Source organism: Scyliorhinus canicula, chromosome 1 (assembly GCF_902713615.1).
Source record: "Scyliorhinus canicula chromosome 1, sScyCan1.1, whole genome shotgun sequence".
NCBI lineage: Eukaryota > Metazoa > Chordata > Chondrichthyes > Carcharhiniformes > Scyliorhinidae > Scyliorhinus > Scyliorhinus canicula.
In genome coordinates, this window is record NC_052146.1 from 119,235,509 (window position 1) to 119,262,502 (window position 26,994).

At 48.2% G+C, this 26,994-nt stretch overlaps 1 protein-coding gene across 3 annotated transcripts in view; it reads left to right on the forward strand.

Moving 5' to 3' along the window:
• LOC119966780 (arf-GAP with SH3 domain, ANK repeat and PH domain-containing protein 2-like) overlaps positions 1 to 26,994 on the forward strand; it is a 173,167-nt gene that overhangs the window by 74,307 nt on the left and 71,866 nt on the right. For all 3 annotated transcript variants that reach the window (XM_038798766.1, XM_038798770.1, XM_038798761.1), the window contains exons 6-11: positions 8,438 to 8,567; positions 11,970 to 12,055; positions 17,365 to 17,440; positions 18,840 to 18,926; positions 23,262 to 23,365; positions 24,480 to 24,549. In XM_038798766.1, the coding sequence (XP_038654694.1) occupies positions 8,438 to 8,567; positions 11,970 to 12,055; positions 17,365 to 17,440; positions 18,840 to 18,926; positions 23,262 to 23,365; positions 24,480 to 24,549 (553 nt within the window). The remainder of the gene's footprint in view (positions 1 to 8,437; positions 8,568 to 11,969; positions 12,056 to 17,364; positions 17,441 to 18,839; positions 18,927 to 23,261; positions 23,366 to 24,479; positions 24,550 to 26,994) is intronic.

Here is a 26,994-nt window from a genome sequence, read left to right on the forward strand (position 1 = left end):
CATCTTTGGGTTGTGGGGGTGAAACCCACGCAGACACGGGGAGAATGTGTAAACTCCATACGGACAGTGACCCAGGGCCGGGATTCGAACCCAGGTCCTCAGCGCCGCAGTCCCAGTGCTAACCACTGCACCACATGCCGCCCTCATGTTCTATGTCCTCAGCGCGGTGAGGCAGCAGTGTTAACCACTGTGCCACCGTGCCGCCCCTTCCCGTTAACTCTTTTACCTCCACCCAATCCTAAAATCCCTACAGCGCAGAAGGAGGTCATTCGGCCTGTCAGATCTGCACCGGCCCTCTGAAGGAGCACCCTACCTTGGCCCACTCCCTCACTCTATCCCTGTAACCCCATTTATCATTTGGACGCTGTCATGTGAGAGTACATTTAAGAAATGGGTGTTTATAAATGGGTGTAAATACCTGTAGTGAGAGTAGCTTTAAGAAATGCGTGTTTACCACACGGAAAGAATGTGCTAATGCTACCCATTTACCCAAGGTCAGAATTGAACCCGGGTCTCTTGCGTTGTGAGACAGCAGTGCTAACCACTATGTCACCGTGCCACCCAGATCAAGCAGGTGGGACCCCCATTTGATGTTTCATCTGATAAGATGGCACTTCCAACCAATGTAATGCTCCCTCAGTACTGTATTGGTGTGTCACAATTGTCAGCTGAATGCCCTGGCGTGGGACATCAATCGGTGGAGGGATTCTCCGACCACCCGCCGGGTCAGAGAATCCCGGGAGGCGGCGCGAAACCCGCCCCGACGCCGGCTGCCGTATTCTCCGCCGCCGGTTTTCAGGCGCGGTACATGCCACGCCAGTCGAGGGCAATTCTCGGGGCCCCAATTGGCCGGGCGGCCGTCCATTTCTGGCCAGTCCTGCCGGCGTGGATTAGACATGGTCCCACACGGCGGGACCTGGCAGGTAAGTCGGCTGGGGCGGTCCTTAGGGGAGGAGGGGGAGGGGGGGGGGCGAGGTGGGATCCAACCCCGGGGGGGGGGTTGCCCAACAGTGGCCTGGCCCGCGATTGGGGCCCACTGACCTGCGGGTGGGCCTGTGCCATGGGGGCACTCCTTCCTTCCGTGCTGGCCCCTCTAGGGCTCTGCCTTGGACAGCACGGAGAAGACAACCACCTGCGTATGCGTGAGAATACACCAGCCGGTCTGCGCATACGCAGAACCACGCCGGTGGTTCCGCGCATGTGCAAGATCACGCCGGCCCTTCGGCGCATGCGCTAACTCACCCAGTCTCTTCATCGCCGGGTGGCGTGGCGTCAACCACTCCGGCGTCCACCAAGCTCCCGGGGGCTGTTGATGCCAGAGTGGTTCGCGCCGGTTTTCCCGCCGACGTGGGGACGTAGTCCCGTGAATGGAGAATCCCGCCCTGATAACTTGTAATCCAGAGGCAAGCGTTCCTACCAACTGAACCACAGCTAACACACTGACCGTTAGACATACAGACAACACAAGGCCTTTGTTTTGTGATGAGTTTCCATGTTGCTATTCAAAGTGTAGGCAGTTCACCAGATCTCTTGCCCAACATTTCTCCATCAATTAATTCCATCAAAAAACAAAATGAATTTATTGGTCATTCATTTTATTGCCTTGCATTAAATCACTATATTTGGAGCCTTAGAATATTAAATCCCTGGCACCATTCAGCCCATCATGCTTATGCCAACTCTTTGAAGGAGTTCTCCGTTGCTCTTTCCCCATAATTAACTGTTGGGTCTACTTTCACCACATTTTCAGGAAGTGCATTCTTGATCGTAATAAGTCTGCATTTTAAAAACAATTCTCCTCCTCTTCCATGGTTCTTCTGATAATTGCCTTCAATCTGTGGCTATTCACCCTTCATTTAGTGGAAGAAATTTATCCCTAATTATTCCATCAAAGCCCTTCATGCTTTTGAACACCTCTATTAAATCACATTAAATCTTTTCCGTTGAAAGGAGAACTATATCAGCTTCTTTAGTCTCGCCATATAACTGAAGTCCTCATTCCTGCCACTGCTCGAGTAAATGTTCTCTGCCCCCTTTTCAAAGGCCCTTAGTGTTTTATAAGTAATTTATGTGAGCTGCCTTTAGACATTTGAGATATGATTAGGTACTGGATAAATGGTGCTCTAAGTTGCTCAGAGGACCAGGCCTGGCTTTCGGCAGAGGCTGGAATTGTTGCTTTTTGTTCTAATATTTGCTCCAATGACAAAAAGTCAATTGGTGGAAAAAAGCTGTTTTCTGAATCATTGGTGTTCAGTTAACAGTTTTAGAAATTTCATTAAGGCTGGGCTCAAAACCGGATAACCGGCAACCTTACCCATCAGGCACCTGGGACTAGTGTGAATAAGAGTTTCCTCTGCCCTTTGACCTGGATTTCGAATTGCTATGACTTTATTTCCTGTTGAGGAAGCTTATTTAGCCTTCCCTCCAGGATCAAACTTTCCCTCGTCTTCTCAGAGTTTCCCTTTGGAATAATTGCTGCATGTTGGTTCCTGACATTGACTTTTCTTTTCCACTGTAAAACTACTTCCGACTCAAATTTGTAGTCAGAAAGTTACAGTCTCATTCTGCATCTTTCCTCTGTTAAAGATTGTCTAACACTGAACGTTGCTGTTTGATTTTCCGAGGAGGAGAGAGAATTAAAATTAAAGTGACTTGCTTTTTTGTTTTTAACTTCCCCGTCCCTCACATGCCGTTGAAGAAATGTTTGGTGAACCGAGAAATGGGAAGTGGTTGTGAAATTTAGCCTGAAAACCTAGTCTTGAAGTGGAAAAAAATAACTTCTTATTTTTGGGGGAAAAAAAGTGTTCTGATGTTTTAATGATTTGACATTTCTTCAAGTCACCACCAAGGACGCGATTCAAGTAATTGGGAACAAAGTCCATAGTGAACGGGTTTAGCCGCATGTTTCCCGACGCTTGCAGCACATGGAGACACATGACAATACAACACGACTCGCATTAGATCGGGGGCCTCAGCCGGGAATGCATGGCCGCATACAGGCTCGTTCTGTACACTGAGGAGCTCCGTTCACCAGAGCTCCCCAGTGTAGCGAGAGATTGAGACACCATTTTTAAACGACATCCCGATATCCGAGGCCCCTAAAGCAACCGCCAAAACCTTCCAGACCAAACACACTATGGCATGGCCCTGGCCCCACTACAACACCCACACAGGGCACCCCCGCGCATGCAAATATGGCAGTGGCACCAGCAGTGCCAGGCACCAACCTGCCCAAAGGGCATGCAGCTGAGGGCCTCCGATCGTCTGGGAGATCCGCCAGATTCCTCCACCCAGATCATTTTACAGGTTGTTTTTTGAATATAGACACTGTTGTGATGTAGAAACCTGGCAGTCAGTTTGTGCACAGCAGCAATGTGATAAGGACCAGATAACCTGTTTTATCATTGTGATGTTGGTTGAGGTTGGCCATGAACAGAGGAATACTTCCCATCTTTTTGAAGCAGCACAATGGAATCTTTCATGCCCACCTGAGAGGTCCCTTGAGGCCTCAGTTTAATGTCTTATTCAAGTTACAGCATGTCCTCACAGTGCAGCCCTCCCTTTGGCCTGTGAGCTTAGGCCGTGATCTCAAGTCTGTGGAGTGGGACTTGAGCCCACAAGCTTTTGAGTCGTATAAGAGTGCTATTCAGTCAGCCACAGTGTTTTCTTGTTAAATAAATGAGTACCTAATTCATTTTTCCCAATTAAGGGGCAATTTAACACGGCCAATCAACCTAGCCTGCACATCTTTGGGTTGTGGGGGGTGAAACCCACGCAGACACGGGGAGAATGTGCAAACTCCCCACGGACAGTGACCCAGGGCCAGGATCAAACCTGGGACCTCAGCGCCGTGAGGCAGCAATGCTAACCACTGTGCCACCGTGCTGCCCTAGTGAGTCACAGTGTTAAGGAGGCGGATATATAGAAAGAGTCAGCAGATTCTGGGGTAAAGGAAACAATAATGGCGGTATGGCACGGTGGCACAGTGGTTAGCACTGCTGCCTCATGGCGCCGAGGATCCGGGTTCGATCCTGCCTCGGGTTACTGCCCGTGTGGAGTTTGCACATTCTCCCCATGTCTGCGTGAGTCTCATACCCACAACCCAAAGATGTGCAGGGTAGGTGGATTGGCCACGTTAAATTGCCCCTCAATTGGAAAAATAGACAGTACTTAATTTTAAAAAAGGAATCAATAATGGAACATGAATTTTTATATCTTTGTTCTTTTCTGAGGTGCAGTTACATTAATGTAAATTTCTCTCCAGCACCGTAGTCCATGTGAGCTATTGTGCTTTGCGTAGATAGTGAAGGTTTGCAGACAAACTGACTGCTCTGTCACTCTGACATTTCTCAATCTCATGCTATGTTTGTATTTGTAATGCAGGCCTTTCACACTATTTCCATCCTCTGATGTCCCTGGCTTGTGTTTTGAGTAGTAGATGACACCACACTGGACAGATCATTTGAATTTGTGTGATCCTTGTCTTTGTTGGATCCTGTGATATTGGGCTGCACTGCGTATCCATTCTCACCAATATTAGCCAGTTCGCTCGCCCGCTAGTCCACCATTTTTACACATTTTTCCTGACTCTGCATCTCATTTTGAATGAAAAGTAAAGGGAAAGGCCTCCCACTCTCCATAAACTTGAACTCAACCAAATCACTGATGCAAGCATCATCACACTCAGGATCCATTCTCCCAGCACCCCTGTGCTCACTGACCTATCTAAGCTCCCAGTTTGGCAAGAATCATAGAACATAGAACATAGAACAGTACAGCACAGAACAGGCCCTTCGGCCCTCGATGTTGTGCCGAGCAATGATCACCCCGCTTAAACCCACGTAACCCGTATCCCAACAATCCCCCCATTAACCTTACACTACGGGAAATTTTAGCATGGCCAATCCACCTAACCCGCACATCTTTGGACTGTGGGAGGAAACCGGAGCACCCGGAGGAAACCCACGCACACACGGGGAGGACGTGCAGACTCCACACAGACAGTGACCCAGCCGGGAATCGAACCTGGGACCCTGGAGCTGTGAAGCATTGATGCTAACCACCATGCTACCGTGAGGCCCCCAATCATTTAAAAAAAAAAAAAATCTCCTTCTGAAAATGAAATGAAATGAAATGAAAATCACTTATTGTCACGAGTAGGCTTCAATGAGGTTACTGTGAAAAGCCCCTAGTCGCCACATTCCGGCGCCTGTCCGGGGAGGCTGGTACGGGAATCGAACCATACTGCTGGCCTGCTTGGTCTGCTTTGAAAGCCAGCGATTTAGCTCAGTGAGCTAAACCAGCCCCTTCTTGTGTTCAAATTCCACTATTCGCTTGCCCGTGCCCATCTCTTTAATCTGCACCAGCCCTACAACTTCCCAAAGTGTCTGCTTTCTTCAAACTCTGCCTTTGTGCATTCCCTTATTCCTTTGCTGCACTAATGGCAGCCATACCTTCATTTTGTCCAGGCCCTAATCTCTGGAGTTCCCACCAAAATCCCAACACTTTCCTTCCTCCTTTTTCAGAAGGGCGTTAATATCTATCTCTTTTTTAAAAAATATATATTTTATTAAGGTATTTGAAAATTTTTACAACACTAACATAAACAATGACATCAACCTGGTAAAAAAAACATTGCCACCCCCCCAGCCCAATCCTCACGCACCTCAACTATACAACAACAATCTGCCCCCTGCCCCTTTGGAATACTGCATCTGCTGACATTTTAATTTTCCCCAAGAAAGTCGATGAATGGCTTCCACATCCGGGAGAACCCTAACATTAACCCTCTTAAGGCAACCTTTATTTTCTCGAGACTGAGAAACCCAGCCATGTCACTTAACCCAGGTCTACACACTCGGGGGCTTCGAGTCCCTCCACATTAACAAGATCTGTCTCCGGGCTACCAGGGAGGCAAAGGCCAAGACGACGGCCTCTTTTGCCTCCTGAACTCCCGGATCTTCCGACACTCCAAGATCGCTACCTCCGGACTCGGCACCACCCGTGTTTTTAGTACCGTGGACATTGCATTAGCAAAATCCTGCCAAAACCCTCTCAGCTTCGGGCATGCCCAAAACATGTAGACATGATTTGCTGGGCTTCCCGCGCACCTCGTACACCTAGCCTCAACCCCGAACAACTTACTCATCCTAACCACCGTCATGTGTGCCTGGTGGACTACCTTAAATTGTATCAGGCGAAGCCTGGCACATGATGAGGAGGCATTAACCCTGCTTAGGGCATCCGCCCATAGACCCATCTCTCCTTCTACTTGCCCTTAAGCTCCTCCACCGGAGTTTCCTCTGCCTCCAAAAGCTCCTGGTAAATATCCGATACCTTCCCCTCTCCCACCCAGGTACTGCAGACTACTCAATGCTGCACCCCCCATGGCGGCAGCAGCGGAAAGGCCGGCATCTGTCTCGCACCTGCAAATACTTAAAACCATTCCCTGCTGGCAATTTAAATTTATCCTCCAAAGCTTTCAAGCTGGGAAAGCTCCCGTCTATAAAGAGATCCCCCATCCTTCCAATTCCTGCCCTCTAGCCTACCCGGTACAAACAGTAGTTATTATAAATCGGGGTCCAAATTGATGCTCCCTCCACTCTCTTATATCTCCTCCATTGCCCCCAGATTCTCAGAGCCGCCACTATCACCGGACTTGTGGCGTATCGGGCCGGCGAGAATGGCAGAGATGCCGTTACCAATGCTCCCAGACTGGCGTCTTTACATTATGCCGTCTCCATCTGCTCCCATGCCGACCCCTCCCCCACTACCCACTTCCTGATCATGGCTATATTAGCCGCCCAGTAATAATTGCAGAAGTTTGGCAGTGCCAACCCACCCTCCCCCTGACTGCGCTCCAGCAGCACTTTCTTCACTCGCAGGGTTTTACTCGCCCACTCAAAGCCTGAAATAATCTTATTCACCCGCTTGAAAAAGGCCTTAGGGCTGAAGATGGGGAGGCACTGAAAGACAAACAGAAATCTGGGGAGGACCGTCATTTTCACGGTCTGTACCCTCCCCGCCAGTGATTTTAATACCTATCTCATTTGACCATTTTATTTTGCCTATTTTAATATCTCTTATGGCACAGTGTCAAATTATGTCTAATTATATTCCTCTGAAGCTGCTTGAGATAAAGGTGCTATACAAATGCAAAGTTGTATTTTCTTTATATGTAGCCCGTTAGAGCAACAGTTCATGTAGGCTGGTTTCACATTGCTGTATGGGAAGTTAAGCTATTTACAGGTGAGGAGGAAGCAGGCGGCATGTAGGCAACCTAGTTTCTACTTCGCGAAACCAGTGTCAGAGCTGAACAAACCCAGAGAGATGTGAGTGTAAATTCAAACAAAGCGGCCACCTGTTTATCTTCAAACAGACTGGCAAAGGCATTTTAAGCCAATTTTGAGAGGTCAATAACAGATCCATCTGAAAGTGCCAATCTTGCCCATACTGTTGTTTCCCTGAATTACCCTTTTATATGCTAAGGTCTCCATTTTCTGGTCTGATCTCCAAACGTGCTTTTAGGAGAGCCGAGACATGGAACAATACAATGTTCATTTTCTTTATATTATGCCTCAAATTGAATTTACAGCACAGAATCAAGCCATATGATCTAACAATTTTATGCTCCGCATGAACCTCCTCCCGTTTTAATCTCAACCCTTTTATTTTCTCCCTTTTGTGTTTACCTAGCTTCCCCCTTAAATGCATCTGTGCTAATTGCTTCAATTGGTTAGTGGCAGCAAGTTCCATATTCTAATTTTTCTCTGGGCAAAAATAAGTTTCTCCTGAATCCATACGTGGAAACATCTTCCCTTTGCCTACATTTTGAAACCCTTATCAGATCACACCTCAGTCTTCTCTATTCCAAGAAAAAAACGAGCCCAAGCCTGTTCTGTCTTTCCAGATGTTATGACCGCTCGATTCAGATTAATTAGATTGTGATCTCAGAGTGCCTATGCAATTCCCATTTCACAATCACATGACAATTTGTGTCAGCTGTTGAGGGCCCTCGCTAAGGAAAAGCACCTCAAAATCATTGGCGAAAGACTTGCTTGTGCTGCGATGACGTATACTTGGAACAGTCAACACCAGCCACTGTGTGTGTGTGTGTGTGTGTGTGTGTGTGTCAGTAACTTTGGGTGCAGGGCAGCTTGGTGGCGCAGTGGTTAGCACTGCTGTCTCACGGCGCTGAGGTCCCAGGTTCGATCCCGGCTCTGTGTCACTGTCCGAGTAGTGTTTGCACATTCTCCCCGTGTGTGCGTGAGTTACGCTCCCACAACCCAAAGACCTGCAGGGTCGGTGAATTGTCCATGCTAAATTGCCCCTTAATTGGGAAAAAAAGAATTGGGTACTCTAAATTAATTTTTTTTTTAAACTGTGGGTGCAGATAGCTGAGCGTCTTTTTTCTGTTTCGAATATCTTTGCATTTTAGTAATAAGATTGAAAAGGAGAAGAAAGATCGTGCCAAGCAATTTGGATTGAATCGTTTGGAAATCAGTCCCGCAGAAATCGCGGATGATCTGGAGAAAGAGCGAAAGATGTTCCAGCTTCAAATGTGTGAGGTGAGTTGTGACACGATGTTTGCTTTTAAAGGTTTTTAAAGTCTATCTGCAATGCTGGATAGAAAGGTGTTTTTCTCTGGCCTTCCCAAAATGCCTCATAGCTCATGAAGTCATTTTGATTTAGAGCCATCTTGTGTTCATCTGAGAGGACAGACAGACCTTCAGCTTAATGAAAAATAGTACCTCTGACAGTGCAGCACTTCCTCAATGCAGAATTATGGCATTGGCCTGGATTATGTGCTCAAGTCTCCAGATATGAATACATAGCCTTCTGTCTAAACGAGGGCACTACCATTGAGTCATGATCACACCAATCCAGTGCACGTGATTTACTTTATAGTCCTAGGGCGCGATATAATGGAAATGAAACAGAATGCTGTTTAGGGTGCATTCAGTGGCGTGTTTCCCGGCGCTTGCAGTGCTGAGAGACACCCTGCTAGTAAATGGGACTCTGCTTCATTTTTGGTCCACGGTGAGGAATGCCCCTCCGACACCACACTTAGGCTCATTTCCTGTACTAATGAGCTCAGTTCACCAGTGCAGAAAGAGAAAAATGGCGCCCCGATCTCTGGACCTCCCACCATGGCCTCCGGACCATCCCAACTTACCAATTAGAATCATAGAATTCCTACAGTGTAGAAAGAGTCCATTTGGCCCATTGAAACCTACCTAGGTCCACTCCCTCGCAAACCCTGTAACACCACCTAACCGTTGGAAACTAAGAGGCAATTTAGCATAGCCAATCCACCTAACCTTTGGACTGTGGGAGGAAACCGGAGCACCCAGAGGAAACCCATACAGACACAGGGTGAGTATGCAAACTCCACACAGACAGTTAACCGAGGTCAGAATTGAACCCGGGTGCCTGGCGCTGTGAGACAGCAGTGCTAACCGCCGAGGGGGTCCTAGAACCCCCTGAACCCCACCGCATAAGAGCAGGGCACCCTCGGGCCCAACCCCTGGCATGAACAAGATGCCACCCGTGCACCTTGGCACTGCTGGTCTGGCATCCAGGATGGCAGTCAGGTGACATTGCCAGGGTGCCTGCTTAACACTGCCAGGGTGCAAGGCTGGCAGTGCCACAGTGCCTAGGTGGCATCAGGAGTGCCAGGGTACCACACTGCCCAGAGCTCGACCACCTGGGCCCTCGTTCGCTTGGCCAAAGTGCCGAAACACTGGGTGCACGTTTGTGGAAACTAATGCTAAAACGGCACCCCCTCTGAGTTTCTGAGGCGAGGCCGTTAGGCCCCGAACTTGGATAACTCTGGTGCAAACATATTTAAGTGAGTGTAACTGCACAATTAAAATGCAAAACTGGATCCTCTCCACAATGGGCGGGATTCAGTTCATGATGCCTCACAAGATCGAACGAGAGTCATGGCCTCTCGCAAGATTTGCCGGCGGCGAAGCAGCCCTAAGATCTTGCCTCCAATTGGCAAGTTTATATCAAAGCTGGGCGTTAATATGTATCCCACCAGGAAATGCTGCATTTTGCAAAGTCTGTACCATATTTGTACCTGACTGGGTTCAAATCGGGTGCAATCCACTGGCTATTCATGCCGGTGGGATATTCTGGTCCCACGCTGGCGCATGGCGGCGATGAGGGGTGCGGTCACTGGGAATTGCCATTGACAATGGTGGGTTCGGTAAATCCCACTGGCGGGCCGCCTCCGCCGCCAAAAAACACGCAGCAGGTTAGTCGGTAAATCCCGCCCTAAGTGTCAACAGATCACATTTAAATGAGAGAAAACAATTTATTTCTTGCTCTCATTATTTAGGGAATAATTTTATGTCACCCTCCATGGAGGTCGGGCCGGGGTGGGGGCATTTAATGTGGTGGGAGGCTGGCGGGTAGGACCCAGCCAACTTCCCGCCTGTGCCCTAGTTAGATCCAGGATAGAGGAGAGGCTCGTCCTCCCTGACATCCTGCTCCACCCCTAATAGAGGCTTTGAAGTTGGCAAGTAATACCCGTGGGGCCTCATCCCACCACCGCTGGTATTCAGCCAGTGATGGGTGGGAACTACAGTGCAGGAAACCCTAAAGGCAAACCATGTTGGGGTTGCTTGCGGGCTTATGGCGGGGGTGGGGGGGCAGTATCTCTTGTTCAAAGGTACTCAGTGCCTGACTGAGGGATCTGACATTGGGCAGGGAGATCCACCCCATTTCACCCTTGCTACGGATTCCCACTCTCCCATCACTCACCTGTGGCCTGGACCCTTGGCAGTCCTGGGCTTCATGTGGGATGCATTACTGGCAGTAGTCACCGCCTCCCAGGCAGTGCTGCCTTGCAACAAATGCCTGCCGGCCTCTGATTGACTGGCAGCTCTCAGCAGGCGAGGCATCTGCCCCCAGGGTCCTTGATCCTGGGGAATGCTCACCACCTCCCAGTGAAGTTGCAGTGGACCTTCCCGAAAAGAGGCAATACTTGCCGTCTCTCTGGCCTCGGGTAAAGGCCCATGTCGTCTACATTAAATTCAGCCCATAGAGTTGACAGCAATAAAATAGGCCACCACTGGTGTATGCAGTTTATACTCCACTTAATGCCCCCTCCCACTTCACTTCCACCTCTTTCAATCAGTATATCCTTCTCTTTCCTTTTGTGATGGTTTCCTTTTGTGATGGTTGCCTGGTACGTCTTGAAGAACAGCTTTTGCTTTCCTTATGTCCTCGATTTAATGTCATTAGAAATTCATCTACTTGGGGTGGCACAGTGGGCAGTGGTTAGCACTGCTGCCAACGTGCTGAGGACCCAGGTTCGATCCCGGCCCCAAGTTATTGTCCGTGTAGAGTTTGCACATTCTCTCAGTTCTGCATGGGTCTCACCCCCACAAACCAAAGACGTGCAGGTTAGGTGGATTGGCCACGCTAAATTGCCTCTCAATTGGAAAAAATAATAATTGGGTACTCTAAATTTATTTTTAAAAAGAAATTCATCTGCTTGACTTTTTCTACATTACAACAGTGACCATGTTTCAACAAGTACTTAAATGGCTGTAAGGTGCTTGAGATACACTTGGGTTTTGAAAGATATATAAATGCATGTCTGTCTTTCTTGGTATATCTTTGAGCACAAAATGACTGCTCTGTTTCCCTACAAATCAGCCCTGTGCCTTAATGAATGTGAAGGACTTAGAGCTTTTACTCCGAGACATTAGAAAGTTTTAGCAACTGCAAGTTCCTTTTTTTTCTCTCTACCTTGTAACATCAAGGAGTAAATCGCCTCCGATCTGCTCGCTACTTTTGCAACCATGTCACTCGCACCCTTTCCTCTTGATGGTGGTTTCATGCTGCCTACCTGGGACTTTGCAGGATCCCTAGTTCATGTTTTAATTAGGGAAGTGTGAAGGTTGGGAGGGAGAGGTTTCTCAATGTGAACTGGTTGCACTTTGGTTGTTTTGCAGTATCTTCTGAAGGTGAATGAGATAAAGATTCGAGAGGGCCCTGACCTCCTCCAGAGCCTTATCAAGTACTTCCACGCTCAACAAAAGTAAGTTATTTTCATCTGACCCCTACTTGTATATGAAAGTTAACATCACCAATCCAGCAGCATGGATACTGGAGTATGTTCTTCAGCCCCTCCAGTTTGTTCCATCATTCAATTGGATCAGGGTGATCAGTATCTTAACCTCATTCACCCACGTTGGCTTTCTGGCCATTTAATCGCCTTAACAAAAAACATCTTTCCAAAACAGCCCTGGAAATATCAATTGACTCCGAGCTTAAAAAGTTTTCTGGAGTGAGAGAGAGTCCCCAGATTTCTGCTTTACATTGAAGAAGTGCTTCCTTTCACCTTCTCTGAACCATTTAGTTTTCATTTCTAATTTATGTCCACTTATATTGGACTCGCCCCACCCCCCATAAACACCTGCAATGCCTCAGACATTCTTGAACTTAATCTGTGAGTTGAGATTCAAATCAATGTTTGAGATGTAATTGAGGATTATTTAAACAGTTCGGATTATTGTTCCATATCAATGAACCTTCTGTACTATCTGAAACATTAACCCTGCCTTTTATTCCACAGATGCTGCCTGACCTGCTGATTTCTATTTCAAATGCGATTTAATGGCACGATTTAGTGGGGATGAAACAGAGTCCTGTGTCGAGTGCGTTTAGCCCAGCGTTTCCGCTGCTGGCAGTGCCAAGCACGACCCCGCTATTAAACGGGATTCTGCTTCATTTCTGAGCCTCAGCGAGGAACGCCCCACATCGAGTCCCCAACTCATAAGAGGGGTCCATCCGTGGCATGGGCATGATGCCACCCGGTCATCACCAGCCTGGCACCCTGGCAGCCTGGCACTGTCATCTGGGCACTCTGGTATTGATAGGGTGTCACTCAGGTGGCATTGCCAGTGTGCCAGTTGGCACTGCCAGGGTGTCTGCCTGGCAGTGTCAAGGTGCCCAGGTGGCATCGGGGTGCCAGGATATCACCCTGAACAGAGTCCGACTATTCAGAGGCCCCCGTTCGCCTGGGAGACCTCCCCCAATGTCGGTATACCTAGTCCGCGGTTGTGGATACCTGTGCTAAATGGTGCCCGCTCGGGGTCTCCGAGGCCTTTTGACCCGGGCGCTGGGTAAATCTGGCGTAGATCTATTCAGTTAGGCTAACTGCTCACTTGAATATGCAAATCTGGGTCCCGACCTCAATGGATGGCATCCAGACCATGATGCCTTGTGGAGGCGTGACGAGGCTGGTAAATTTTGCGTGAGATACACCAGCCTCGTCGCGTCCTGAGTCAGGTATGGTGAGGCCGATAAATCGTGCTTTCAGTATTTTGCTGTTTGGTTTGAAGTCGCTGGTTCAGCTTGTGTAGGTTTTTTCTTTAAAACGAGTGCAGTGTAAATCTCCAGTGAACTTTGTGCTGTATTGGTTTGGCTGTAACCAATAGTGGTAGACTCTCAGGGGAAGAAGTTTTTATTGTCGTGAGGCCTCTGTGGAAAATATTCCACTACAATCTGCTTTTTTAATCTTTTCTGTTTATGTTCTCCCCTGTGCTAAAGCTGTTGGCTCATTGTTTTCTTTTCCCCAGAGAACCTTCTCCTCCAGACTGTGTTTTAACAAGCCACCCCACAATGATGGGCAGTCCCACACTCTGTACATATGTTCTCGCCAACAAAGATAGTGGTCGGGTGCTGTTGAATCAGGTGAGAAAAGCTGTGTGGAATTCGCCATGTTCACAGCTGCCTTTTCTCACCTGATTTAACAACACTTTGTTGATGACACGAATGGCCAGATTCAACATTGTATAGTTTTGAAATATATGGATGACATTTAAATTTATTTGGAAGTTAAGAAAAATAATCCAGGACTCTCAAAGGCACACCTCCAGAGTGAACTCTCTCTACTATGGTGCAGTGGTCCAAGGAGTGGCAACTTCCCTTTAATGTGGCAAAGTGTTCAGTTTTGCATTTTGGCCACAATAGAGCAGCACGGTAGCACAAGTGGTTAGCACTGTGACTTCACAGCGCCAGGGTCCCAGGTTCGATTCCCTGTTGGGTCACTGTCTGTGCGGAGTCTGCACGTTCTCCCCGTGCCTGCGTGGGTTTCCTCCGGGTGCTCCGGTTTCCTCCCACAGTCCAAAGACGTGCAGGTTAGGTGGATTGGACGTAATAAATTGCCCTTAGTAACCAAAACAAAAGGTTAGATGGGGTTATTGGGTTACGGGGATAGGGTGGAAGTGAGGGCTTAAGTGGGTCGGTGCAGACTCGATGGGCCGAATGGCCTCTTTCTGCACTGTATCTGCTAATAATCTGAATTCACAGTATGGTATCGATGGCTAGCCTTTAGCAATTTCATCTATTGAATAGCTTTTGGGTGTGACTTACAAGTAATTTGAAGTTTACGAATCATGTAGCGTTTTACGAGCACTATATGCATCCTTTTTGAGTTGGGATGTTGATGTTTATATTAAACTCTGGAGGTCTAGAGGAGGTTCACAAGAATTATCCTGGGAATGAAGCGCTTGTTATATGTGGTGTGGTATAGAACTCTGGGTCTGTACTCGTTGGAATTTAGAAGGATGAGGGGGGGATCTCATTGAAACTTACAAGAAACTTGAGAGGCCTGGATGGAGTGGATGTGGAGTGGATGTTTCCACTCAGAGGAAATACTAGAACCCGAGGACTGAAGGGATGATCCTTTAAATCTGAGATGAGGAGGAATTTCTTCAGCCAGAGGGTGGTGAATCTGTGGAACACATTGCCACAGAAGGCTGTGGAGGCCAAGTCACTGAGTGTCGTTAAGAGGTTTAGGTTCTTGATTAATAAGGGGATCAGGGGTTTCAGGGCGAAGGCAGGAGAATGGGGATGAGAAACAAATCAGCCATGATCGAATGGCGGAGCAGACTTGATGGCCCAAATGGCACAATTCTGCTCCTATATCTTATGATCTTATGGCCTATAAGAAATTGGTACGCCCGCATATGGAGTAAGCATCCACAATATGGAATATTCAGAGATATATGCAGCTTATAGAGAGAGTGCAAAGGAAAATGAGGGGAATACCTTCTGAGGAGCGCTTAAGAATTCTTGGATTACAATCTTTAGAGAAGAGAAGATTGATTTTTGATTAAGTTGAAGTTTATAAATTGATACATGCCTCACTATCTCTAAGCCTGAAAACTTGTTTCCTCGCAATTATAGTATTTTGCGTGGTCATCAGTAAAAACTACAGAAATTTGCTTCACATCTTGATATTGGTAATTTGGTTTCACATTGACTTGCTGATGCCTGGAATGCTTTTACCTGATTTTGTTGGGAATGCTGAAAATATAGTGACTTGAAGACTTGTTCGAAACCTGGTGTGATTTCTATGTATGTATTTTCTAGCGTTGTTGATGTTTTTTGTTTTTTATACTGTACCTATGTGCTTCGCACTGTATGGCAAAAAAGATAAATAAAGAGTGCTGGGAGTCTGAGATCGGGGTGCCGTTTTTAAAGAGCTCCCATTTCCGAGTTAATTTGGGAGGGAGTTTTCGATACTTAGGAATTCAGGTAGCATGGGGATTGGAGCAGTTTCATCAATTAAATTTGGCCCGGTTAGTTGATCAAATGAAGGAGGACTTTCGGAGGTGGGATATGCTCCCGTTGTCACTGGCGGGGAGGGTACAGCCCGTAAAGATGATGGTTTACCCGAGATTTTTGTTTGTTTTCCAGTGTCTCCCTATTTTTATACCAAAGGCTTATTGTAAGCAGGTTGATGCAATGATCTCTGGGTTTATGTGGGCAGGTAAAACCCCCTGAGTAAAGAAAGCGCTGCTGGAGCCGAGCCGAGGTGGCGGGGGCGAGGGGGTGGGTGGGGGGGGGGGGGGGGGGGGGGGGGGGGGGGGGGGAGCTGGGAGTTGACCCTGCTGAACTTTATGAATTACTACTGGGTGGCAAATGTAGCCATGACCAGGAAGTGGGTAGTGGGGGAGGGGTCGGTATAGGAGCAGGTAGAGGCGGCATGTTTAGGAGCACTGGTAATGGCACCTCTGCCGTTCTCGCTGGCTCAGTACTCCACAAGCCCAGTAGCGGTGGCGGCTCTGAGAGTTTGGGGACAGCGGCAGAAGTATATGGGAGTGGAGGGAGTGTCGGTGCGGGCTCCAATTTGTGGTAATCACCGGTTTGTCAGCGGGCCCCCCGCGGCAATTCTCCGGCCCGCCATGGGTCGAAGTCCCGCCGCTGACAAGCCTCTCCCGCCAGCGTGGATTAAACCACCTCTTGTACCGGCAGGATTGGCGGCGCAGGAGGGCGCCGGGGTCCTGGGGGTGGGGGGGGGGGGGGGGTGCGTGGGGCGATCTGACCCCGGGGGAGTGCCCCCGCGGTGACCTGGCCCGCGATCGGGGCCCACCAAATGGCGGCCGGTCCTGTGCCGTGGGGGCACTCTTTTTCTTCAGCCTTTGCCATGGTCTTCACCATGGCAGATGTGGAAGAGACCCCCTCCCCTGCGCATACGCCGGCATGACGTCAGCAGCTGCTGTCGCTCCGGCGCATGCGCGGACATACGCCGGCCGGTGAAGTCCTTTCGGCCCCGGCTGGCTTGGGGCCAAAGGCCTTCCACGCCAGCCGGCGGAGCAGGAACCACTCCGGTGCGGGCCTAGCCCCTCAATGTGAGGGCTTGGCCCCAAGTCTCCGCACCTTTGGGGAGGCCCGCGCCGGAGTGGTTCACGCCACTCCAATATGCCGGCACCCTCCGCCCCGCCGGGTAGGGGAGAATCCCAGCCATTGTGTTTCTTGCCGCTGAGTGTCGGGAAACACATGGCCAAATGCACTCGCAATGGGACTTTGTTCCCATTTAGTTAAATTACGCCCATAAAATGTCCAACAATCCACCTGAGACCCGCTATCCTAAGCACAGACCTGGCGGCTGAACATGAGACCTGAGCACAGAATAGGCTTGGGCCTTGTGTGTGGAAGCATCTTGTACCAACTGATAAATTATCCATTAGCTCATGAGGGACCTTGCAGTGATCCATTTCTTGATGTACAATATTCTGCTCTTCTTCCAGTCAAATGATTTATTAAGATAAATGTATGGGGCATGATTGTCCGTTTTGCTGGCACCCGGGGGTTTCCTGACAGCATGGGGCTGCCCCACAATGGGAAACCCCATTGACTGGCCGGTGTAACGGAAAATCCCGCTGCGGGGCGGAGAATCCAGCCCAAGTTGTTTTACTTTCCATGCACATTTCCCCGAATACTAAAAATGTGGGACCTGCTGCCTGCTCAGTAATTTGGATCATCAGTTCTGAAGCTATCATATGTGGGCCAATGCAAAACCTTTACTTATATTTTCTAATGCTTTTCTTTTTAAAGCTTTTTCCAGGATGGTCTCAAGGCGGCTGAAAGCCTGACTCCTTTTGTAGAAAAATTGGCTGTGATTGTACACACGGTGAGTATTGTCACCCATTTCCCGGGGGGCCATGGAAGCCAATTAGTGGCCACTTAAGTGCCTCATTCTGCCCTGGTGCTATTTTCCCATGCCAGGGGTAGACCCAAGCCAAACATGTAGCCTGAGAGCTTTTACCGGTAGTCTGATGTCTGGCAATTCTTTGTTCGATACAATGAGAGTCTTGGACCAGATCTATGCCCAATGTGCTCATGAAAGGTAAACCCCACCCCCACCCCCGCATCACTGACAAAGTAACAAACCCTTTTAAACCCCCCCCCCCCCCATCCTCTCCAAGCACCCCCCCTTCCCCCCTTCAATCTCACCAGGCCTCTTCGATACCCTGGATTTCCCGTCAATACAAGTTCCATAACCTCCCTTTTCTTTGGGGCATGTATGTAGTTCCAGCAGTGGGCACCACTCGAACCTGACGCTGCCAAGGACTACAGAGCTGTTAGCCAATTCGATTGGGGATGGGGAGGGTGTGAGGTGGTGGTGGACAAAAGTCTCTCCTCGAACCTATTTACGCTCCACTAAGTGTCAAATAGCTTTGGGGCAGCTGGCTTTCTCGTGGATGGACTCCCAACGGACATTTTGGTTAAGTGGGCGGGGTACACAGCACCCCATATTACCCAGCCCATGGTTCCTGCACTTGGTATTTTAGTATTTTCAGATGTTCTAAAAGTACAGCGAAGTATTACTTATCAAAATTCTCTTTTCCATGTTTGATTCCTTCCTGGTCTTGCTCTTCTTTAAACTCCGATAGCCCAACAACACTCCAAGATCTCTTCACTCTCCCAATTCTGGTCACTTATACATCTTGACATTTATCATTTCACCACCGCTGGCTGTGCCTGGGCCCCGAGCTCTGGAATTCTCTCCCATCAACCTCCTTCTACCTGCCCCATTACCCTTTCTTCCTTCTTTAAAGCTCTTCTTTAAAATATACATCTTTGACCAAGCATTTGATCATAGAACATAGAACAGTGCAGCACAGAACAGGCCCTTCGGCCCTTGATATTGTGCACCTAATATCTGCTTCTGTGGCTTTTTGCCAATTTCTGTCTGATTATGTTTGGGAAGTGCTGAGGGAGGTTCTATCACGTTTAATGTGCTATATAAATGCTGATATTGTCATTAATTGGAAGTTATGAGGTAAAGCGTTGAGTTTAGTAGTGAGCCCCTTCTTTCCAATGGCTAATTACTGACTGAGCTCACTGTGTTGATGATGTCAGAGTGGCATAAACCTTCAGGAGAAGAGAGAAGAAAGCAGAACCTTTTCTTTCAAACAATGCATTTTGACCTGCCTATGTGTTAACTTGTTGCGTGCTGGCCGAGACCTCTGTCAGCTGGTTAGATTTCTTCTTGCTTTAACAAGAGTTTTTTTCTTGTCGGCCTGAAGCTGAAGCAAGCACAGGATGAGGAGATGAAACAGCTGACCCAGATCAGGGACTCCCTGAGATCGGTGCTCCAAGTGGATCACAAGGAGGTAGGTAGCAACAACACCAAGTGTCCTCTTTGCAAGCAGGATGGTGCCACAAAGGAGGGCCCAACAGTGGATGCTGGATGGGAGGGAGAAAGTGAATGACAGATGGTTAGAGGGGGTTCCAAAGACACACAGTAAAAAGAAGGGTGCCAGGAGGTGTGACTGGACAGAGGGTTTGAGGGCAGGACTACAGTGACAGGTCCGACAATCGCAAATCTTCCATCATTGTCTTTTCATTCCAACCAGCTCCCCCACCACTCCCGACCACCCATTTCCCACCCAATTGCCTTCTCCCCTGTCAAAGTGGTTGGGGATATTTAAAGTTGTTGCTTTATGGCACGTAGTCCTGTAAAAAGGGACCGTGGTTTTGCTTCCCTGGCGCTTCCAGAAGCTGCTACTACCAGCAGGTCTGATTAAGAAGTCCGGGCAAGGGCAGCACGGTGGCCTAGTGGTTAGCACAACCGCTTCACGGCGCTGAGGTCCCAGGTTCGATCCCGGCTCTGGGTCACTGTCCGTGTGGAGTTTGCACATTCTCCCCGTGTCTGCGTGGGTTTCGCCCCCACAACCCAAAAATGTGCAGAGTAGGTGGATTGGCCACGCTAAATTGCCCCTTAATTGGAAAAAATAATTGGGTAATCTAAATTTATAAAAAAAAAGAAGTCCGGGCGAGGAAATATGGAGCTCAAGGGAAGGAATTTTGGAGCTAAGTGGCAATCTACCCTTTTGGCCCACTAAATCTGTTTCTCTCTCGATTGATGTGGCCAGTGCTGCTGAGTGTTTTGATTTTGTCATAGAGGTGGAGAAGTTTAAGGAGGGGATTCTAGAGTGTGGGATTCTGACAGCTGAAGTCACATCCGCCTTTGGTGGTGTTCCAGAATCCAGACCGGAGAGGTTGTGACATTTGTAAAGCTGGATGAGGTTTGCAGAGATTGGGGGAGCGATTTGAGACCGTGTTCGTTGTCAGAGAGGTCTTGTTTACCGATTTTTAATGCCTTTTGCTGGTGTCATAACGAGGTTCCTGCCCAGGAAGGGTGAGGACCTCATTTCAAGATATTTAAATACATTTACATACTATTAAAGGGCTTCCCAGCCACATGCTCCATCTCTCACTGATTATTAATTTCAATATTCAGTTCTCTTCGGCGAGGTTGACAACTGCTTTATAAAAATGGGAATCAGTCGACGGGAACCCATCAGGGGCACCAACATAAATATAGCCCCCAGCGGGAGAGGGACATGCACTGACTCGGCACAGGTTGGCACTGCCCCAAGTTGCCAGGTTGGCAGTGCCAGGAGTGGGCCCTCTGGGGAGCGCGATGGGGTATTTCCCTATGTGTGCTGGGGGGTGGGCTGATTCCTATGAGGGGGTTGAGTGCCGGGAATTAAGTGGCCCCGATACTTTCTGGGGGGTTGCCCCGATGCTTGTGGGGGGTCCTCCGTGTCCGTGGGGAGTGTGCGCCATGACCTCTATGGAGCCAGCAGTTCAGATTGCTATCAGGCCCTACCTGGCTGGAGAGAAACAAGCTGATTTTCACCAGGAGCCTGGCACTCTGACTAATTTCAGTAAAATTCTGCCGAGGGAGTGTGAGGCCATGAAAGAACTTTGAACTGATGCAAATATTTTCGGGCGTTGACGGGCCGGGAGCTGATATATGCGGGTAAGCCCAGGGTGGGAGGGAGGGGCAGTGGTAAGCAAGCAAATGTTAGTGTAAGGTAAGAGGCTCACAGCATTTCTATCCATGGGTTGAGGTTTATATTGGGTTTTGGATGGAACAGCAGGTCAGGAAGGCATTGGGGCTGACCACAGCACCAATGAATTTCTGAGTGCCAGATGAATTGAGGCAAACAGTGCAGAGCAAAACTTTCAGCTCTCGCCAGGGCCAGGAACAGAGGCTATCGGGTGCTAAAAATAGCGCTGCTGGTGATGTGCTGGTTTCCTGGATCCATCCTGCCATTAAACCATTTCTCTGGAGACAGGATGGGGATGTGTGTTATAGGTTGTCACTTGAACCAGTTGAAGGCCTTTGGGATTTTCCAATGGGCTGATTTTAAAAAAAACGCATTTTATTCAAACTTGTATCAAAGTTGGTTACAGCAAATAAACACCCTGGGAAACATTCTTCCCAACAATCAACTATACAGTTTGTACAGATCCCCCCCCCCCCCCCGCCCCCCCATCACTCCCCTCCCCCATCCCCTCATCACTCCCCTCCCCCCCTCCCCTCATCACTCTCCTCCCCCCCTCCCCTCATCACTCCCCTCCCCCTCCCCTCATCACTCGCCTCCCCCATCACTCCCCCCCCCCCCCCCCCGCGACGAACAGCTCCTCAAACACAGTCACAAGCAGCCCCCACCTTTTCTCAAACTCCCCCGCTGAGCCCCTTAACTCATACTTTATCTTCTGTAACCGCAGGAAGTCGTACACATCACCCAACCATGCTGCTAACCCTGGTGACAATGCCGACCGCCATTCCAGCAAAATTCGTCGCCGTGCAATCAGAGAGGCGAAGGCCATAACATCGGCCTTCCTCCTCTCCATGAGCTCCGGCTTCTCTGAAACCCCAAATATCGCCACCAAAGGGTGCTGGTCCACTCCCTCCTCCACTATCCTGGCTAAGAACACGAACACTCCCGCCCCGAATCTTCCCAATTTTTCACAACCCCAAAACATGTGCGCATGATTTGCTGACCCCCGTCCATACCTCTCACACTCATCTGCTACCCCCTGAAAGAACACACTCATTCTTGCCCGGGTCATATGCACCCTGTGTACCACCTTAAACTGTATCAGGCTCATCCTTGCACAAGAGGAGGTCCCGTTTACCCTTCGCAGTGCCTCACTCCATACTCCCCAATTGATCTCCATTCCCAACTCCGCTTCCCATTTCTCCTTGATCTTCACCACCCGCTCGCCTCCCTCCTCCCCTAGCCACTTGTATATTCCAATGGGCTGATAGGTACCAGCAGGCATTGGGAAATAGTTCATTTGCCTCGCGGTTGTCTCCCAGTAGCAGAATGGAGGAAGGGTAAACTCACCGGGTGAGATTAGAGGCCCTCTCTGTCATCAGGGACTCAGCAGCAGCCACAGGTCACCCTGTGAAGGGGTTTCTCCTCACCCACAGTGGTGGCCTCACTGCTGAAATGACATCTCATAATTAAAAAAGAGGGAGGGTGCCTACATTTTGCGACATACACTCCCTCAATTACCTTGAATGCCATCCAGCTGCTGTTTTCAATTTGGAAGGCCCCTAATGCCCTCTAGCTTTAAGAGGCTACTCACAGAACTTGACTGGATGGCAAGCCTGTCTTCTGATCATCAATTGGCCAATTTTGAGCAAAAGCACAGGTGGATTTCTGAGCTCGATTAGTGGGGTTCAAAACCAATAGGGGAAAATCCAGCCCTCTGCTTCTGTAACGGAAAGGTTAGTTATAGCCTGGTTGCAAACTCTGAATGTGCCGTTGGCATGTTGCTGCAGCGCATCTTGTAGATGATATACACTACAGCCATGAGCTGGAGGGAGGGAGTGAGTGCTTATTGTGGAGGATGAGGTCCTCATTCTTGAAACACCACGGTCCCTGAGGTGTAGGTACACCCACAGTGCTGTTAGGGAGTGAATGCCAGGGGTTTGACCCAGCAACATTGACGGAACGACGATATATTTCCAAGCCAGGATTATGAGTGTGGATCTGTGAGTGTTGCTGTTCAAGGACAGTGTGTTGATGAGGTGCTGGTTAAGGAACATTAATGGTTAGATTTGGGAGAAAATGGCGGAAATTCTCTGGTCATCGCTGTTCTCTTTTCCCACCGGCAGCGCACCTCCGCCATTGGGTTTCCCGGTGGTGTGGGGTGGTTCAATGGAAAATCCCATTGACAAGAGATGGGAGTAGAGAACCCGGCACGCTACTGAGAAACATGCAGCTGGGAACCAGAGAATCCAGACCATTGTAGCAGGGGATTAGTGGCAATTTTAATTCCTTCTGGGTGGCAGGAATAGGATGGGCTGAATAGCTGCACCATTCATATTTATCTTTTGATTAAACATGCAAGGAAACAAAGTACATTGAGAGCTCTCTGTCCATATAAACTTGTCCATATGTACTCCCCATGTTACTCCAATGATTTAAAGATGGAATCATTTTATTTTATAGCAATGTTTGATATTTATGAGTGTTCCCATTCATGCTAATTCTTAAGTTTGAATGGGTTGTGTTTAATAGTGGTTCCCTCTATAAATCTGTTGGTGGGCTCGTAATGCTACTTGATGTGAAGTGGGCTTGCTGCTCAGTTCCATTTTCAATGTTCGACTTTAAAATTTCTGTTTCTGCCTTTTTTTACAGGAATGTTTGAACAGGAAAAATTCTGGCTACAGCATACACCCACTTCCAGGAAACCGTCTGTACGGTACTGAAAAATCCGGCTTCCTAAACAAGAAGAGCGACGGGTAAGAATTGGGAAGAGACTCCGAGAGCACCAGGTCCTCGGCCTGAAAAAAACTTGTTTTTTTTTACCACCACAATCTACCCACTAAGCTGGGACTGCTCTCCTTTGAACAGAAAAGGTTAAAGGGAGATCTGGTTGAGATTCTTGATATCGTGATGTGTTTAAATAAGGAGCAACTGGCAGGACGGTGGTGCAGTGGTTAGCTCTGCTGCCTCACGGCACCGAGGTCCCAGGTTCGATCCAGGCTCTGGGTCACTGTCCGTGTGGAGTTTGCACATTCTCCCTGTGTTTGCGTGGGTTTCGGCCACACCCAAATGATGTGCAGCGTAGGTGGATTGGCCACGCTAAATTGCCCCTTAAATGATAAAAATGAGGAGAAACTATTTCCATAGACGGTGGGGGGGGGGGGGGGGTTTAGTAACTAATGGATACATATTTCAGAAAATTGGGCAAATGAGCCAGAACGAGGTGAGGAGAACTTATTGTTTTAAAGACTGCAGGTTCCGGTGACGTAGAGTGCACTGCCTGAGAGGGTGGTGGAAGCAGATGCAAGACTAACTTTCAAAGGAGAATTGGATTTTTATAGGACTTTGGGGAAGGAATGGGACTAATTAAGCAGCCCTTATAGAACTGAACAGGCACGGTGAGCTGGATGGCCTGCTTCTGTGTTGCTGGGTTCTATGATCTTTGCGGCATTGTCTCTTAAACCCTTCACCAGAAAGATATCTAGTTGTCTCTTGAATCCACTCGAATGGTCATTGAAGATACGGCACCCTAACATATTCCACAACCCTCCCTGTCCCATTGAAAGGAAACAATTCCACCTGATTTCTCAATTTCTAAAAGCTGTACTCTAGTATAGGAAACCTTTCACCATTTATGAATTGTATTCCTGGATGAATCTGGGCAATTTTGTTCATGCCATTTGCATCTCCTCTAGTAGTTCTGGATGCCAATCCTGTGATAGTAATTATTTCTGGACCTGACTTGATAAAAATGAAAACTCTGTGGAAATGCTGTGATGCCCGCTCCCCCATCATATCTGCCGTACGACCCATCAGTTGTAAAACTGTTGTTTCTGGTACAAATTCTGCTCTCTCTCTCTCAAATTTCAGGATCCGGAGAGTGTGGCAGAAGAGGAAGTGTGGAGTTAAATATGGCTACCTCACAATATCGCACAGTACTGTAAGTAAACAGTAACATCAGTAAACCGTATAACATCAGATGTTGCAGTAAATAAAGCACTGATTTCCGAAAGCTTTGCTTTTAGATTTTGCTATTGACACAGGCATTAAATGTTCAATGAGAATCCTCCCTTAAAACTTGACGCAAAAGGGTTCCTACATAAATTTAAATCAATGATAGTCTAAGTTTTTTTTTGTGCCTCTGTTATACAAAATTTCAGAAGTAATGACTTGTGCTGCTCTCCCAAGATATTTATTGCAAGACATCCTTTTTCAGTGGTTAGCTGAGTCACCCACATCGAGAATGCTCCAGGTTTGATACACTGAGTGGGAGTGTTGGGATTGCTACATGCTTCTGCATCACTCCTACATTAAAGGGGAAAACAAGTCTGCCAGTGCCCCAATGCATTATTAATACTGAGGAATCCCACAGTGGGATATGTGTGTACACGTTGAATGAAGTCAGAATAGGAATGGCTGTGATAGAATTGATGGTAGGATAATATGTGGAGATTTATTGTCAAAGCGTAGGCCACTCGGACATGGTTCAATCCACTGCCTTGTGGCATTTACCCATTGTGTTGATTTGTTGAGCTGTCTTGATGGGGGCAGGACAGCACTTTGACATATTTAACCCCTTATGGGTTGGATTCTCCAGCTGCACTTTTCGCGGCAGTGGGATCCTGTCTTCCTGTCGCTTGCCAATGGGATTTCCCCTTGAAACCACCCCACGCCGCTGGGAAACGTGAAAAGCGGGAAAAATGAATCGCAACGGCTGGAGAATTCCTGTTGATGTATTTCCAAGACGTTTTGGGTCGCAGCCATTGTTTCTGTTATGTTTCTTAAAAGAATGCTAGAAGTCGTTCAGAAGTTGAAGGATGGTTTATTGTGCTCCACAATAAATTACTTCGTTAGCTTTTACTTACAGAATGGCACTTGTAAATATACTGCTTTTCTATGCTCTGCAACTAGGCCTAATCACTTGCAGCCCTGAGCTCAACCTCCGTCCTGCCCTGCTCCCCTGCTTCTCTAGCCAAAGTGAGCGAGGGCGGGTCTTTGGCGTCACTCTTGTATGTCCCCGTGCTGCCCCCTGGTGGTACTTCCATTTCCCATCAGCCCCTTCTGTACACACTCAGGCGAGGATCACTACATCCCCCTTTTTCACTTTTTTTTGTAGTTGCAGAGCTGTAACTAAACACAAATTCAAACAGTTAGGTTTATATACAAAGACAAGGCAGAGCAATGATATTGTCAGTCCATGTTCATAAGTTCAGACAGTTGGGTGCACGTCTGATCCGGATAGACTTCCTGAGTGGGCAAGGAGATCCAGAGTCTTTTATGTCCATTTGGACACCTGCTGCTGGAGTTCCAGGATGTTGCATGACAGCGTCCTGCAGATCTAGTGTTGGAAATACCTGTCGATGAGGTGTGACTTTTAGAAGGTCTCGGTGATGTTGCACGTTTTGCTATGGGTGTAAAACGCGTTTATTGGAGTGTATTAACTTGCCTCCGTTAAAGGCCGTGTGCTTAACACTACTAGGCTCTGTGTATGTATTTTTCAGCTCAGGAGTCGCCAGATGCCGTATAGACACCTCACAAATATTCCAAGGTCAGGTTCAAAGTAATAAAACGATACACCGATTAGTAAGTTCCAAACGATCAATATTTATTATACAATTATAATAAATACGCATGCACACGCTAAGGGACTAAGCTATGACTAAACTAAGCAATCAGAATACTTAACTAAACAGGAACAGGCAAGGTCAGGGAGCGAGGCCTTCGTCCCGGTCTTGGTCTGCAACCTTCAGAAAGCGTGCTGGTCACTGGGGGTCTAGTGGGCTTGGTTCGCGTAGCGAGCGTCGTATTGGCACTTATGGTTCGGCGGCTGGTGCTCAACGGCTGGAGTCAGGATACAATTCGAAGTTCTTGGTCAAAGCCGGAGCACGAAACAACAGACAGGACCATGTGTGGGGGTCTACCTTTATAGGGGTCCCCAATGTCCTTGCCTTTTCCTGGGCGGGCTTTACCTTCAGGTATCGATTGGATCGCTCCCAATCGATATCTTATGAATTCCTCCAATGTGAGGGTCTCTCTTGATGGCGGGGGCGGTTTCTATAGTGGATACTTCTGGTGCCGCTCTGTCTGGACATCCACTTAAAGTATCTTATTCAAACCCAAATGTTGCCATTGTGTGTGCCTAGATCTGGACTGCCTCATTAGTATGTAAAACGTTCTGCCATTATCACCTTTGGTTTGAGATCTTCCACCTGGCCAGAAACTAGTTTTGCTGCTTACAAAATGCTAATGAGTGTTTGCAGGCTGCTGCCTTGGCTAAACTGTTTTTCCCTGCAGTCTTAGCGATTCTCCATTTTGTTTAGTTCAGTGTCCATTTTAGGTGGCTACAGTGGCTACATTGTTGGGTGCACGTCTGATCCGGATAGAC